This window comes from Octodon degus, unplaced genomic scaffold (assembly GCF_000260255.1).
Source record: "Octodon degus isolate 3935 unplaced genomic scaffold, OctDeg1.0 scaffold00057, whole genome shotgun sequence".
Taxonomy (NCBI): domain Eukaryota; kingdom Metazoa; phylum Chordata; class Mammalia; order Rodentia; family Octodontidae; genus Octodon; species Octodon degus.
In genome coordinates this window covers 6,431,384-6,447,517 of record NW_004524633.1, presented here as the reverse complement: position 1 = coordinate 6,447,517, position 16,134 = coordinate 6,431,384, and the positions used below count along the sequence as shown (strand labels likewise).

Below are 16,134 nucleotides of genomic sequence, written 5' to 3'. Positions count from 1 at the left end.
CAAGTGCTTGAGCTCAGGGGCGTGGCACCTGCCCACCAAGTGCTTGAGCTCAGGGGCGTGGCACCCGCCCAGCAAGTGCAAGGTCCTGAGTTTGATGCCTGGTTCCAAAAACAAAAAAAAAGTTACATACAACAAAAGATACTATGAAGTTTAAAAGAAAAGATAGACCAATTATTGCTAGCATTTATTAAAAGTATGAAAGCCTTGCCAAGAAAGGAAAATGCTAACTATAGGTTTATGATGTACCTTAGGAAATGAGCGAAGAAAAGGATGAGTAAAAAATTACATTTACTTAAAAATGAATGAAAAGTTTTGATCAAGAGTCTGTGGTTTCATATTGGTGGTTACATATAAATTTCTTTTATACTGTTTCCTGTAGTTTTATATCTTTGAACTATTTACTGGACCTTAAGAAGAAGAAGAAAAAATTAAAATTAAAAGGAGAAAGAGACTAAGTTCTGCAAATTAAATACAGCTAAGTAAAAGGCAAAAAGCACGTAAACTAGATAATTATAAAAACTGTAGCATTCTAGAAACATTTTGTGTATAAGCACTTCTCCAAAGAAATAATCCAATAGTAATCCAGAGTTCATGAATAAAATTCAAAGATGTAGAATATACTAAAGAAAGCAAGAAATTATTAATATATTTTAAGGTTTAATGAGAAAATTTTTATTTCTTAGTAATATAACTAAAACAGGTTCTTTATATGATTTTAAATTAATCAGCTATAAAAATTGTTCCTAATTTTAGATTATTTAATTACATGTTGTCTTTAAACCAGATTTCCTGCAACTTCTCCACTTAAAACACTTCCACGAAGACATCCACAATTGAGAAAAAACAATATTGACAGTTTTTCCAAGGATAAAGAGAATGTTTTTAAGTTACGAAACTTGTCCGGTCGCACTCCCAAGAAGCATGTATTACATTCCTCTCAGGTAAAATGTCCTTTGACTAATCACTAGTTTAAATAAAATGGCCATCTAGTTAATAACTGGATCATTAAAACTAAATGATCCTTTCATATTCAAGCCCATACCAAAATACCCCAACCGACATAACATCCTAACGCATTTGCAAATTCATGTGGAACCCACAGCAGCAGTGATGGAAATGGCAGTAAAACATACTTGACATAGTGTTTGTGTGATCCAAGATTATTACACGTTAGCTTTCATCACCGTGACAAAGTACCGGCGAGAGTCGATATCAAATGAGGAATGTTTGTCTGGCTCGCGGTTCAGGACTTTCAGCCTATCAGCAGCGTGCATTGCTCGGGTCCTGTGCAAGGCAGAATGTGGCTTGAGGTGGAGGAAACCACTCACCTCAGGGCAGCTAGAGAAGAAAGAAGGGGGCGGCGTCCTCGTGACCTCACTTCCTGCCCTGAGGCCCCACCTTTTAAAGGTTCCATCACCTCCCAATACCACTGCAGGCTCCGTCCCAAGCCTTTGACACTTAGATCTTTGGGTGACAGTAAGGAACCACTTCAGCTAATCTCTGCATGTGCTTTCATAATGGTTACATACTGTAAAGTGCAGCAGTTGTTTCATGTGGCATAAAGAGATAAACCAAAGTAATTTTTTTTTTTTTTCAGGAAACCACAGAGAAAGTAAATGATGAAATCAGAGAAGATCAAAAAAACTCAGGAGATTATAGAGAAATAAGCCAGGAGGATGTTGAAGAAGTTTGGCGATATATCATTCTGCTCTAGTAAGATAAAGCAAGCAATAGTCAAGTTCCTGAAGCATTTAGATTATTTGATATTTCATCAAGTTATGCAAATGAATAAGAACAGATTAGTTCTCAGAGCTTAGAATTTCATACATAAATAATGTTTCCTAATAAATATTCTTGCCATAGCTTTAGTACTATAAAAATAGAATATTTTCATTATAATTTGCTTTTTCTTTGAGTTAAAGTCATGGCTATAATTTGGAGTCTGTATTGGAGCCTTTGAATGTTACTGAGATTAATAGTTTGATTGAACATAATATTCTGGGGCTGGGGAGAGAGCTCAGTGGTCTAAGCACCTGCCTGGCAAGTGCAAGGATGCAGGTTCAATCCTCAGTACCACATGATGTGCCAGCCCCAGACCGAGCATAGTGGTGCTCTTCTTTAATCTCAGTGTGGGGGAACCTGAGACAGGAGAATCCCTATGAGTCTGAACTGCATAGCAAGACCCTATAAAAAACAAGTTAAAAAATGTTTTTTTTAAAAAAAGGAAAAGAAAATAATGTTCTGCTGGCCTTATTTGCTAGTCATCCTCATATCTGCCCTCTATTCTTATTCTGTGGAGAAAAAGTTGGTATTCTTCTTTGCAGCCTGCAGACCATTTTATGTGTGCCTTCCCTAGAAGAACTCATAGATCCAAACCAAGTAATTCCTCAATATGTGATGTACAACATGGCCAGCACAAGTAAACGCGGAGTAGTTGTGCTACAGGACAAATCAGGTTGGTGTTAATGGAAGAAACTGCAATCTGTTCAGGCTTAGACACAAAGGTTGTGGCTAAGGTGGAGTGAAAAAGGACCCAATGTAGAAAGTAGATTATTTTCGTTGAGAATGTGTCAGAGGCTGTACTGTCCTGTCATCACAGATTCCTTACATAGTAACAGAGGAATAATTTTAAGTAATTAAGTTATATAGTACTAGGATGGATTCAGATATGTGGGTGTTTTGGTTTTTTTTTAATGGCAAGATTACATTTCAAAAATATTCAAGCAGTGAAAATTATTGGTCATTAAATTTGTGCTGAGGACTTAGTGTGTGCTGAGCATTTTGCTCAAGATTTCATGGCACACAAGATTTGACAGGTAGCACTTAGGAGACCTTAAGCCAGCCTCCCTTGGTACTTAGTTGACGGCGTCAGAGATGTTAACCTACATCTGTAATAGTCAGGTGGCACAAGAACAGACAGAAGCAAAGTGAGAGGGAACAGAATGTGGCGTAAAGAAAAATGGTAGGGTTTACGGTCGGACATTTCCTCCCCAGTAAGTAATCCTAGACTGGGGGATCGCCAATTGCGTTGCGTATTGTGGCTTGAGTCAAACTCAAGATATCTTTTCCAAGGTTTTTGTATTTAAAAATACAAACCTGACCCTGTTCTGTTAAACATGCAATACCTTTTAATACTGGTTAAAATATATATATATATATATATATATATATATATATTTATTTATATACAGTTTATATATATAGTTTTATATATATTTTATATATATAGTTTTAATATGTAATGTCAGACATTATGTGATTTACTCAACAATGACTTTTTTGTATGTAGATGATCTTCCTCACTGGGTACTATCTGCTATGAAGTGCCTAGCAAATTGTAAGTAAAGCAGATTTTTAAAATAATTTATAAATAAAAGCCCAGATAAAATTTAAATGTATTACTTCTCTTGATGTTTAAGTGAAAGTCTAGCAGAATCGATTACATATGGAGCCCTTGTTTTTTATACATAAGGTGACTTTATAATTCAAGCCTATCTTGAATGACTTCGTTCACATAAATCAAAGCCAGAGGCTAGAAACTTAGAATTTTAGACCGTGAGGCCCAGGGAGTCCCCGTGGCAGCTGGGCAGCCGGAAATCGCGCTTCCTGAAGTGCGCAGTGCAGCTGGAGCCTCCTGTGCTGCACAGCCTGCCTGTCCCCTGAGCGTGTGTTCACGGAGCCTTTATGTTTGTGAAGAGAAGGAGTGATCTGTCGGGCCTTGGTGGGTGCGCTCTTCACCAAGCTTTTTCATAGTGAGCAGTGAAAATTGAGTTTTCACTGGTTTGAGGACAGAATTCTAATTTCTTTCAAAATATTAAAAGTTTGAAAATGTGTATCTTTCTAAATCTTCAAAAGTTAGATTACACTTTACTAATGTTAGTGGGAGATGCGGTGTTCTAATTCTATTAAAATCAGCATTTTCAAAAACAATAAGGTTTTATTAATGTTCAGAATATTTATTCCTTTATTGTCCACTGGGTGTCAATATGACTAACAGAATTAGTAATGACGTTACCTAAAGTTAGTTTAACGTGAAGATCCTGATCCTAAGCTGAGGACTTTCGTGTTTCTCTTCCTACCTTCACTAACGGCCTTTCTCATTCTTCGGCTCATGGGTGACAATTCAGATAAGCAGAGTAACTGGGGTTTGCCGACATCTGTCTTTGGAATTTTTGTCTTCCCTTCTCTTCCCAAACCATAACAACTGTGTAGCTTCCATGCTTCAGCCAGAGGCGCTCTTAAAGCACGGTCTCATTTAACTCCCCGTGGAAAACTGTGCGGTGCAGGAAGCAGCAAGCAGAGTGTGATACTTGTTTTTGTATTTTTTCCACAAGAGAAAACCAAACCTTAGTCTTCTGTTTGTGCTGAGGAACTAGAGCTCAAGCCTGAATTCTCTAGCCTTAAGTTCTGTTTCCATCAACTATGTTAATCATGACTTAGAAAACTTTCTAATGACTATCACATACTTTATTCTGTGTATAAAGAATGTTTTTATATCCTCCTTAGAAAAATATGTACTTTACATAAAATTCAAATTAGCCTTAAAACATTGTATGTATGTGAGAGAGATAGATAGAGAGAGACAGAGACAGAATGAGAGATTATTGTTCTTTAATCCTTTCTTAGTCTATGTTCTTAGACTTTTGTAGCCACACAAAAGTTTAGAGACAAAAAGATTATTTGGCTTTAGGAAGAAAGCTTGTAACTTGACAAAGGAGTTTAAGTACTCTAAAATGTGAATACATTTCAGTCACCAGGGAGACTAAAAAGATCTGATTGTGTTGATTGTTTTTACAAATTTCTCTTGTTTCCCCCATTTATGTATTTGGTACAGGATCTCACTGCATAGCTCGGACTTGTAGTGATCCTCTTGTTTTCAGTCTCCCCAGTGCTGGGATTACAGGCGTGCGCCACCACGCAGCTCTCTCACCAGCCCTTGTGACTGTGCTGATCGTAGTTAAACTGGTCAAGGATTTTTTTCTTTAACTATGCCCAGATTTGTAGTGAAAAAAGAAGGAAAAAAAAAATAATATATGTATATACAAAATAGGATAGCTATACAGCTACTTGCTCTTAGTTCAATGAGAAGAAAGATTTGTACTAATAGTGTTTAGACAAGATCTCATGTCTGTATCTTGTACTATGAACAACTACGAAGACAACAATATGCAATGTATTAATTATTGTAACTTTCCTACTAACCTGTTTTGAAACTGTCTCAATGCTATTTCTCAGTAAAATTAATTTTAAAAAGCACATTAAAAATAATATGCCCAGAATTTTCTTATACTGAAGATTGCTAAGTTTTTAGGTTCATCCTGATAGAGTCATCTATATTCAGAAGTCTGTATATTTAATAGGTACATTGGATAATTCTGATAATAGTATGTAATGTGTGGGCCAAATTTAAATGTTGTTGAACCTGAAAACTTCCCACTGCTCTAAGCACTAATTTTAGCTTTGCGGGGTTCGATCCCTGTACCCCAGGCTCCTGGGACCCACCCTTTCCCCCAGGCGTGCTGAGCCTGCCACCTAGACCAGGTGTGTGGCACATGCCTGTAATCCCAGTGCTGGGGAGGCTGAAACAGGAGAATCATTATGAGTCTGAGCTGCATAGTGAGACCCTTTTTATGTACCAAATACATTTTAAAAAATTCATTTTAGCTTTGCTCCCAAGGACTTTTCTACCAATGGCAAGTCACTGTGAGCTTCAGTTTTCTTCTGTATACAGTTTGATCAGGTCTTATTTCTAAGGCCTGCTTATTTCCATAACCATGTTAAGCTAATTATTTAAATTCATTAAGTGTGCTTCAGGTCAGGGAAAACTTACTCATAAAATTATAAATTTATAAAAGATAATTTAAATTATTTGCATAATCCATATATTCTTTGCTTTACCAAATAAATCATAATAAAATCATATTAAGATAGATTTGCCTTGTACTGTTAAAATCCATTAGAAAACTTGCTTTATGCATGGTACTTTAGGTATTAAAATAACAAGTAAAAAGATGCACTGACCTTTGCGTGGCTCATTGGACTTTTAGTGAGCTGATAGTGACATGCCCATTTGTTAAGCAGCTCCCTGCTGGGATACAAGCTTTATAATAGTTTTTGTAAGGACTTTTTAAACTGCATTTAAGTTAAAATCTATCTTGCCTATTTTATTTGCCTTCTACTTCTTAGGGCCTAGAAGTAATGATTTGAGTAATCCGACTTATGCTGGGTTTGAGCGCGATGTATTCAGAACAATTGCTGACTATTTTCTCGGTCTCCCTGAGCCTCTACTTACTTATGAATATTATGAGCTATTCGTGAACATTTTGGGTACGTACACATTTTACTTGTCCAAATTAATTTATTAAAGTTTTCAATTTTTCTAAATTGAAAAGATTTAAAAATATAGGTAAATATGAAAATGGCTGGCTATTTGTTATGTGAGAATTCAGTGTCATTGTGATTGCTGTTCTGTGTCATTTTCAAATGGTTCAGCTGTATCTCCGCAACACCATTAGTCCTGCCATCTCTACACTTCCATAGCTGTCATGCCAACTCCCCAGGGTCAAGCCCCATAGGTCAAGGGTTCAGTTCCGCCGGACTGTCTTTCCTCCAGGTGCCAGTTGCAAGTGAGGTCCCCAGGTTGCTGCACTCTGTCAGCCAGCTGCCAATTTGGGAGCTCATTTTATGTACAGTGATCAGGTATCGCCAACAGCTGTGCGTTTGGAGGTGAGGCACAGAGCCTCGGAGTCTGCACCAGTACGCATGTATCCATCAGCCCCACATGTGTCCATCAGCCCAGCAACTTCCAGGGCCTCGCTGCTCCCTAGCCCGTTGGTGCCTGAATGCAGTTTCTAGTCCCCTGCCCTTCCCAGGGCCTTGTGGGCAGGGCTGACAGAGTCCCAGTCTAAGCAATGACAGCCACAGGTTACTTTAGCTCTGTTCAGGGGTGTTCAGGTGACAAGAGGAGTTTCCAGTAGAAAGCTCAAGATTCTAGCAACTCCATGCCAAGAACTCCCTCGAGGTGCACATCAAATACAGGCACACAAGGCTCTCCCTGTCTGTGATTTTTATATACATGAATCCCACCAAGGGTCAGAAACATTTTTTAAAAACAAACAAAAAAAAAATTACTACAGGACTGAAGATGAGTATGTATAGACTTTTCCCTAGTTATTATTCTTTTAAGTGATACAGTATTATAAAGAATCTAGAAATGATTTAAAGTAAGAAGGGATAGGCTTGGAATATATGCAAATATTTTACCATGTTCTATACAAGACTCGGATGTTTGGATTTTCATACCAGTTCTCGGAAGGTGGTCCTAGAAGCAACTTCCACAGTACCAGGGATGACTGGACCTGTTCTGTTACATCACGGTTATCTTATACTTGAGGCATTTCCAGTACTTGTAGAATGAGAGCAGATATTTTAACTATATTCTCACTCAATCCATCTAATTGGGCTGAATTTTTTAAGTTACTTATATCACAAATGGGAAAACCACCAGTCAGTCTTGCACGTTTATAACCAATTGTTATGCATGTGTGCTATTTAAGTGGCTTCCAAATTAAGCAGCTGCTATTTATACTATACTAACAATATATACTATAGTGATGCTTTATTTTTTTGACTTTATTGTTTTTTTATTTCTGTCCACTGTCACACAGTTGCATCTTAATTTTTGTCTCATTTCCTGGTAGTCGTGTGTGGCTGCGTCACAGTTTCAGGTAGAGCCAGTGGGAAACGTGAAATCGGAGATGATCCACAGCCTTCAAAGCTCCTTCACCTAACCAGTTTGAATTCCTTCAAATCAACTGAATGTCTTCTTCTCAGTCTGCTTCACAGAGATAAAAACAAAGAAGATTCAGATTCTGCTGAGATACCGCAGATAAGTGGACAAGGATTCCAAGAAGGATGTGCTAAGAAAATGCAGCTAGTTAATTTGAGAAGCAGAAGAATCAGAGCTAATGATGCCATGGGAGGAAGCTGCCACAGTTTGATAGGCTTGAGTGGTTTGCACGTTCTGTCTTCTGACGTCAGACCGAGGTGTTCTTCTTTGGAGGGAATTGTAGATGCGCCAGGTTACTCCCTTAAGAAGGTGCCCAGTGCCTTCCGTGATTCTGTTCTGAATGCAGAACAACAAGATAGTGAACAATGTTTAGAGTTGAAGCCCAAACACAGGTCCCTGTTGAATCTCCATGCAGAGAGGCGGGCTCCCAAGCCGCTCTGCAGTGGTGGCTCCAAGAGAACTTGTGCTTCTGCTGTGGAAGACCAAGAGGCATCTTGTCGTGGGGATTGCAAGCCCAAGCAGCTGTGCAGATCCCAGAGTCTGCTTTTAAGGAGCAGCTCCAGGCAGAACAGCTGTGTGGCCACACGAGTGGCTGAAGTCGCTGTGAAGCCAGGCTCTGGACAAGGCCGCACCAGTGTGCAGAGCACGATGGCGGGCGAACGCGGGGAGCCTGGTGTCCCAGTCCATAGAAGACTGTGCCAGAGCACTGTAGAGCTTTCAGGGGACTCTTTACCTCCACCTTCTGCTGTGTTCCCTGGCACACAAAGTAAGGTTGCTTTAGGTGCATGCGACACTAACTGCTAGTGTTTACTAACGCTGCATTGTGCTTACCTGGCTTTTCTTCTCTGAAACTGCTTTACTTATTTCTCAAAAAGAAATTACTGTAAAACACTTGTAATGGCGTAGTGAAGATTTATTCTGTCTCCTTGAAGCACTTGAACTCCTCCCATTTTGCTTATTGTAAATCATTTTATTTGTAGTAAGTAAAGGCTTTTAGTACTTAGACATGGGTTGTAAAGAAAATGATGAAAAGCTAAATATGGTTTGAGAAAGGTGGAAATTTCTAGAAATAGTCAAAGGAAATGAAATACAAAGTATTATTTTACACTCTTATGTGATTGTATGTGCTGGTCATGTGAAAGCAACTGTTATCATTGATGGTTTCCTTCTGGGGGTGGCTTTGCCTTCTAGGTCTGCTGCAGCCTCATTTGGAGAGAGTTGCCGTCGGTGCGCTGCAGTTGTGTTGTTTGTTACTCCCCCCACCGAACCGTAGGAAGCTTCAACTTTTAATGCGCATGATTTCTCGAATGAGTGAAAACCCCGATATGCCCAGACTTCATGATGCGATGGGTACAAGGGCACTGGTGAGTTGATCTCTTATGGAGAGAAATGAGCTCCGGCGCACACACCCTCTGCAAAACTTAATCCAAACTGCTTCACAATACTACTCAAGTAATGCCTCGATTGTGAAGTTCTAGATTCTTGGGTCAGGAAAGCTTAAAAGTTTGGCCTCCCCTCACAGCCAGTGTTAGCCAGTCTGTTATACTTTCACACTCTGCTGTTGATCTTGACAGAGAACTTCCTTCATTCATCTGATAGCACTTCATAGTGACAGATGCAGACAGACCATGTTAGCTTGTCTCCTGCCAGTCTGTCTGGTGGGAAGGTGAGAGGAGCTGTGAGTACCTTATGAAGTTAATGCTGCTTTCACTCTTTAGAAGTAGAAAACTCGTGGGAAATCCTCGTGTGGTACGTTACTTGTTCCCAGGGGTGCAGCGGCGGGGAAGTTGTATTTGATGAGCTAATATGGTAGTGGGTCTCAGTGGAGGAGGGCTGCAGACGTAGACGTGGTGTTGCCAAGCAGTCTCTGGCTAGGAGCCAGCTCTTCTGTATAGACACTACAGGAAATAAAGTAGCCTCCCCACCCCTTGACAGCACCGTTTCCTGAGACCTGAGACCGTGGCTTCCATTTAGAAAGTAGCGAGGAATCTGGAGCCGTGTCGTGCTTTTATACTCACTGCTACAGGCAAGACAGCTCTCTAACAGGGACAGTCCTGATGAAAGAGGGAAAGTTGTTCTCGGGGAGTTAGAGCACTGCTGAAAAGCTCGTGTGTGAAGGAAGAGGGCTTGAGAGGCCAAATTGCAAGGTGAGAGCTTTGGATTTAGGCATTTTGGTCTTGAAGGCGTAGGCCATGCAAGTGATGTGCAGCCCCGCAGAAGATCAGAGATGGGAGCCTGGTGGATGAGAGGTTGAGGCCTGGGCGGGTTCCTGAGTCATGCATCTAGAGACGCTACTGCAGGTTGAGAGCGAAGGAGTTCTACGAGCTGATACACAAAAGGAGCGAGAAGCCGAGACTGAGCCTGGGAACTAGACAGGAAAGTCCCCCTTACGTACAGGAATAAGTTAACAGTGTTCAGAATTCACTCTATCTGCTCATCATCTACTATGAAGAACCATAGAATTCTGATGTTCTGGTTCCTTTAGATGGAGCAGAGGTTGTGTGGTCAGCTGCTTGTGTGGATATACGTGGGAGTAAGGAGTTCTGAAACAGCTTATCCCAAGTTTTAAGATCCTTATGATGCAAGTGAAAAATGTGGGTATAAAGTACTGTTTAAGGACTGATAGAATAAGCATTTAAAACTGTCTTACGTAGTTTCAGATGATGAATTGTGCCAACTTTACAACCTCCAGTGAGTGTGTTCTCTATGTCATGTTTGTTGCTTGTTAGTGGAATTTGTTTATGCAAAAGTTCTTGTTCTGTCTGAATCCATATGGTATTAATATTACTGTGGTGTTTACTGATAAAACTGACAAAACTAAAATGCTAGGCCTTATAGCATCCTTTCAAATTCTGTAAAGAAATACTGAAAAGTACTTGAAAAAAATCTTTAACGTAATAGAATTCTTTTTTTTGTTTGTTTGTTTTTGGTGGAACCAGAAATTGAACTCAGGCCCTTATGCTTGCTGGGGAGGTGCTTATTCCACTGAGCCATCTTCCTGGCCCCCATAATAGAAGTCTTAATCTAACCAATAAATCCTCATCTTGAGTTATAAACTGAAATCTGCTTATCGCTGTATCTCAGTACTTCACATAAGGCTGTGGAGATTATGGCTTTGCTGATTTGCATGAAACTTTGCATATTTAAATCCAGGTCTCCCCATGCTTTCCCAGATGATCCACACGTTCTCTCGGTGTGTGCTCTGCTGTGCTGAAGAAGTCGACCTGGATGAGCTGCTGGCTGCAAGATTAGTTTCCTTCCTCATGGATCATCAGCAGGAGATTCTGCAAGTGCCCACTTACTTGCAGGCTGCTGTGGACAAACAACTCGACTACTTAAAAAAGGGCCATGTAGGTATTTGAGCCTCACACTGCTTCCATTTGCAGTGCACATTCGTCTCAGACCAGCTTTCCGAGGCTTCATTAGCTCATGGCAGCAATCTACTAAGTCAGTGTCATTTGTATTGACTCCTTCTTTCTCATTGATGCCTATTAGTCTCACGTTGTTCATCTTTGCATCATCTTGCAGGTGATGGATTATTCTTTCCTGCATCCTTGTTTTTAAGAGATCCTTTCTTACCTTTTCACTAGCTGCACCAGCATCTTCAAGATCTGAAACTCTGTCTTCATTTTCGCTTAAACGGTTTTGCAAGCTTGTGATTGAGGTTTTCATTTCCTCTATATCTCTTTGACTCTGCTTCATGCGATCTATTTCTTTCCTGAATTGCTCACTCAAGGAATCCGTCATTTTTCTAATCTCTATTTTTTTTATCAATGTCTTCTTTAGAAACAGTTATAAATTCTTTTACTGCAGTGTATTTTTCAGATTGGGTTTCCTGCCTATGTTTTTGTAGTTGCTTCTTTACTTCAGATGCTATGAGTTCTGAGAATTCTTTTTTATTTCAGAAAAGAGTTGTTCTCTGATTTCCTCTATATCTTTCTGCTGTTGCTTGTTTACTATCGACGCTATTAATTCATGCATTTGAGCCAAGCTAGTGTCCTCCGCACTTGTTCTGGGTGGGTACTGTGTTTCCTCTGTATGTTTCTGCATTTGATTATTTACTGCAGATGTTATTAATTCAAGGATTTCTTTTTTTTTTTCCAATCTGAGTTTCTCTATACCTTTCTGCAGCTGTTTCTTTATTTCAGAAGCCATTGATTCATTACTTTCAGCTGTGTGATTCCCAATTTGTTCTGTGTTAGTGTCCTCTGCACTTTTTACAGGTGGTATTGGGTTCTGAAGTTGCATTTTGTTCCTTCTCGTCATTTTGTGTAGCACTGTCTTCTGACCTTTGTTGTAGATCTTCGTTGTAGTTATAACCTTAGTACGTACTGAAGTTCAGATGCAGATCTACAAAGTCTGGATTTATCCAGCTGTGCCTGGCTTGGGTCTGGCTGCTGTGCTCAGCTCCTTCTTGCTGCTGCCCTTGAGGGTGAATCTGTTGTGCCCTTTGGCAAGATGTTCTGCTCCTGGACTAGCTGAGTGGTTCTATCCTCTACCCTCTCTGTAGGGATTGCAGCTGCAGGGTTATCCCCCGGGCCTGTATGCCAGGCCTGAGCTGAGCCGGACCTGGGCTAGGACTGGGTTAAGACCTCTCTTCTTGGACTGTGCTCTCCCCTTTCCTAAGTCAGGAACAGAGACAGAGCCTGAGGCTCCGATGGCCCAGGACCCTGTTCCCATCTTTCCATGTCTCATTTCCTTACATTTCAGTCCTGTCTTTAACAAGTGGTTCCTTCACGTAATGAATATGGCTAAATTCATGTGTCAAGGCCCTGGGTTTGAAATCCAAAGGAGGACGAGCTGTCTCTACCTGTGATTTGGAAGGTGTGGGCATAACTTGGTTGGCCCAGGCTAGGTTCAGCATGTGTCCTGCCGTGGCTGAAGGTGAGCAGGACATGTGTTCCCATCGGTTCAGGAGGCAAGGGCAGAAGGGTTCCTCCAGGGAGGTGCAGGTAGAGGCAAGAATAGAAAGGAACGGTGACAAGAGGAGGAAGGGATCCCGCACAGCCAGAGACCGCAGACAGTGGCCCGCTTCGTCTTGGCCAGCACATGTGTCTGCTTCCCCCATCAACACCACCCCAATGCTGTGCTGCTTTAGCAGGGTTACAAGCCCTGCAGCTCCCCCTTCCTCCATGGCTAGAATGCTTTCTTACTAGGTTAGAAGACTTGATGTTTTATGATGAATGAAAACGCCACTTAAATTGTTACTGGCTTATCATTAAAAGAATAAAATCCATGGCTGAGAGAGAGGACCGTGGCTGCCTCTGCTGAGTGCTTCTTTGTGCTCAGCCCCACACGTCCATCTTCTCGTATCACTTCCACTCCAAGACAGGACACAGACCAAGAGAGTTAAATAACTTACTGAAGACTACAGGAGCCACAGAGCTGGGACTTAGATCCCCCTGGCTTGGGGCCAACTTCCTGCGTGATACTTAGCTTTCTCAGTGCACTGACAATATAAGCAGGTGCCACAGCTCGCTAGGAGAACGCGAACCCGAGTAAGAGCGAGAGCGAATTACCTGGTTCTTGCTGTCCTTGTCCACTGCAGGTGGAGCATCCTGGGGATGCGCTCGCTGCTCCTGTGCCAGCATTCTCTTACTGTCAGCAGATCAGTGCGCAGGAGTTCGATGAACAGAAGGTTTCTACCTCTCACGCCGCCATTGCAGAACTTCTAGAGAACATCATCAAGAACAAGAGCTTACCTCGAAAGGAGAAGAGAAGAAAGCTAAGGCAGGTAAGGGCGTGAGCAGCCTCGCAGTCATGCAGTGAGCTGCTGATATGCTGTAATAGTTCCCACCTAATAACATTACAGCGTAAGGTCTTATTTTAATATTTTAGATTTTAAGTTTAAATATGTAGGCTATACACAGTTATTACATGGCAACATATGTGTAGATGACGCTTCTTATAAAATACATGAATGCCTATCAAAAGTTACTCTCTGTCTTGTATTTTAAAATAATGATGGATACTATCCTTGTTTACTAGTGTTTTGTATGGTATCTTGGATTAGCCTAGGAGAGCAGTCGCACAATCGGATTATAACATAGGATGTATCTTTAAGCGACTGTCAATACCATCTAGAGATTTTTATTCTCAGGCACAGCTCAGAAGCCACATGCTGCTGACAAGAGCAGTTCTGTTTGAGACTCAAAGAAATAGGAGCTGTACCAGGTCCTTGTGGCCTTCACGGGCCTTACCAAGCAGAGCGAGTATGTGGCATTTAGGGGGCAACCAGCTGTCCTAGATGACTAGAGCAGACCCCCAGTGCGAACAGAGCTAGCAGGTCTGACAGTGTGCCCTTCATATGCAGGGAGCAGGGAGGATAAAACGAAGGTACTCGTACTTCTCCTTCTCTGAGCGAATCACTGATGAAATGTGAAGCGTGTCTTCAGCTAGGGAGATACTGTTGAATACCTTCTAATTCCTCACCTTATTTTTTATTTCTAAGTTTCAGAAGGAATATCCCTTGATATATCAGAAGAGATTCCCAACCACAGAGAGTGAAGCAGCACTTTTTGGTGACAAACCTACCATCAAGCAACCAATGCTCATTTTAAGGAAACCAAAGTTCGGTAGTCTAAGATACTAATTTAATTAAAAATTATTGAATACCTATGGAACTTTCATACAAGAAGCCATATCTCAGACTTCAGCTCTAGAAACGAAGTCTATTATTAAATATTCCCTAAATAAACGTGCTACGTAAGAGGCACCCAAGTGGTATCATGTGGGACTGCTACGAAGCTCCTGTGTCTCAGCTGAGGGGATGTAACAGGAGGTGATACCAGGTATTTTAACTCATAACTGTCAGGAAAAAATATCGTGATTATACTAAAATTTTATTCACTTGAATATTGAAAACTAAGCTGTGATCATGAAGAATAATCTGTAATTCTGTTTTTAACGAAAATTTGTCTACTTGTGTGTTCATGGCTATTAGCTGTTTAGGGTTACTTTGCTTCTAAGTGTAAGACTGAAGAATATTGAGAAACACATTGAATTTTCCACTGCTAAATGTTGCACGCTTTTGTATATTCTCTTCACCTTCCAATCTATTTATATGCGTGTGTGTGTTTTAAATGTTTATATAAGAATTTTGTTTTGCCTTAAATATTATCCCAGCTGCTTTATTCTTTTTTGCACTATACGTATCTTTTCAAATCTTACATACACGACCTGCTAGAGTGATGGCGATATAAAAGAAGTATATAAAGCAGTCGAGTTCATTCAGAAATTTCGCACCTGCTGTGTGCCTGGCAGTGATGAATAAAATAATCTCCCCAAGGTATTTGTTTTTTAATTGGGGGGGTGTCCATCTGGTGCTTAACGTAATAGGTACTCACCAAAATCCAGGCACAGAGTCCCTCACCACAGGAGTAAGTTTTGTGACAGTAAACAGTTCTAGATGCCCAGCGGCCAGCTTATCCCAATCAAGTCTGTCTTTTAGGGGTGCCATATAGGCTCTGGCGCTTTTTGCATGCATGAAGGTGGTGCACACATTCAGCTTTTTTGAGAATCAGTGCCCCGAGTTTTTTTTCAGCATTTAAGAAAAGGCCGAGCTGATGCTGCGTGGACTTTCATCTTTTCATTGAAAGAAAAGCCAAACATAAATGGCTCTCAGCAGAGTCCCCTGGATGTCTGTGCGGTGGGCTTGTGCACACAGGAAATAAGTTTCTCTTTTTGTATGTAAAGTTCAAAGAAATACACATGTAATAGATTCTGCATAATGACTGTCTTGATTCTCAGCGTAATTTTATTTACTATTGACATAATGAATGACAATGTTCCATTTAATATTTTTATTAAAGATTTGGAAAGAGAACAAAAAAAGTGACCAATGTGCCTTTAGTATAGACGCTTGCCTATAAAATTCTTGGACCAAATTAAAATTTGAACTCTTCAGTATTCTTTGGAAGATAAAACTTATCCTATTTAAAGGTATGTGATAATGTGAATTATGTAGCAAATTAAGATGAACATTACTTGGATTTTTTAACAATTTAATGCTACTTTTTTATTTATTAAGTATTTAAATATAAAAATAGTAAACTTTTCATTTACATGACTGTGCATACAATTGAGATTAGAAAATACACGATCCAAAACTTTAAGAATGTGAAAACTGCCTGAATTTCTTTATCTGTAAAATGAAGATAATAGCACTTCTCTAAGGATCATTGTGAAGTTTAAAGTAATGCATGCAAATATCTAGCACAGTATCGTGGACTATGCACTCCATAAATTACTAGCTATTGGTAATAGAATCATCTAGAAATGTGTCACAGAGACATTATCAAAACTGATTCTCTCTTGTGCAGTCATGAACCAAAATAAAAGTGAGC

At 40.2% G+C, this 16,134-nt stretch overlaps 1 protein-coding gene across 3 annotated transcripts in view; it reads left to right on the top strand.

Annotated features, from left to right (window-relative positions):
* The window catches only part of Depdc1 (DEP domain containing 1), a 20,169-nt gene extending 5,662 nt beyond the window's left edge, over positions 1–14,507 (top strand). The window contains exons 3-12 of one of the 3 annotated variants that reach the window (XM_004633992.2): positions 785–941; positions 1,598–1,713; positions 2,325–2,455; positions 3,290–3,337; positions 6,187–6,327; positions 7,701–8,555; positions 8,981–9,153; positions 10,963–11,139; positions 13,338–13,523; positions 14,247–14,507. In XM_004633992.2, coding sequence (XP_004634049.1) covers positions 785–941; positions 1,598–1,713; positions 2,325–2,455; positions 3,290–3,337; positions 6,187–6,327; positions 7,701–8,555; positions 8,981–9,153; positions 10,963–11,139; positions 13,338–13,523; positions 14,247–14,381 — 2,119 coding nt within the window. In that variant the 3' untranslated portion in view covers positions 14,382–14,507. Of the gene's footprint in view, positions 1–784; positions 942–1,597; positions 1,714–2,324; positions 2,456–3,289; positions 3,338–6,186; positions 6,328–7,700; positions 8,556–8,980; positions 9,154–10,962; positions 11,140–13,337; positions 13,524–14,240 lie in introns of all 3 variants that reach the window. The other 2 variants (XM_004633991.2, XM_004633993.2) reach the window with 2 other exon arrangements.
* The last annotated feature ends 1,627 nt before the right edge of the window (positions 14,508–16,134 follow it).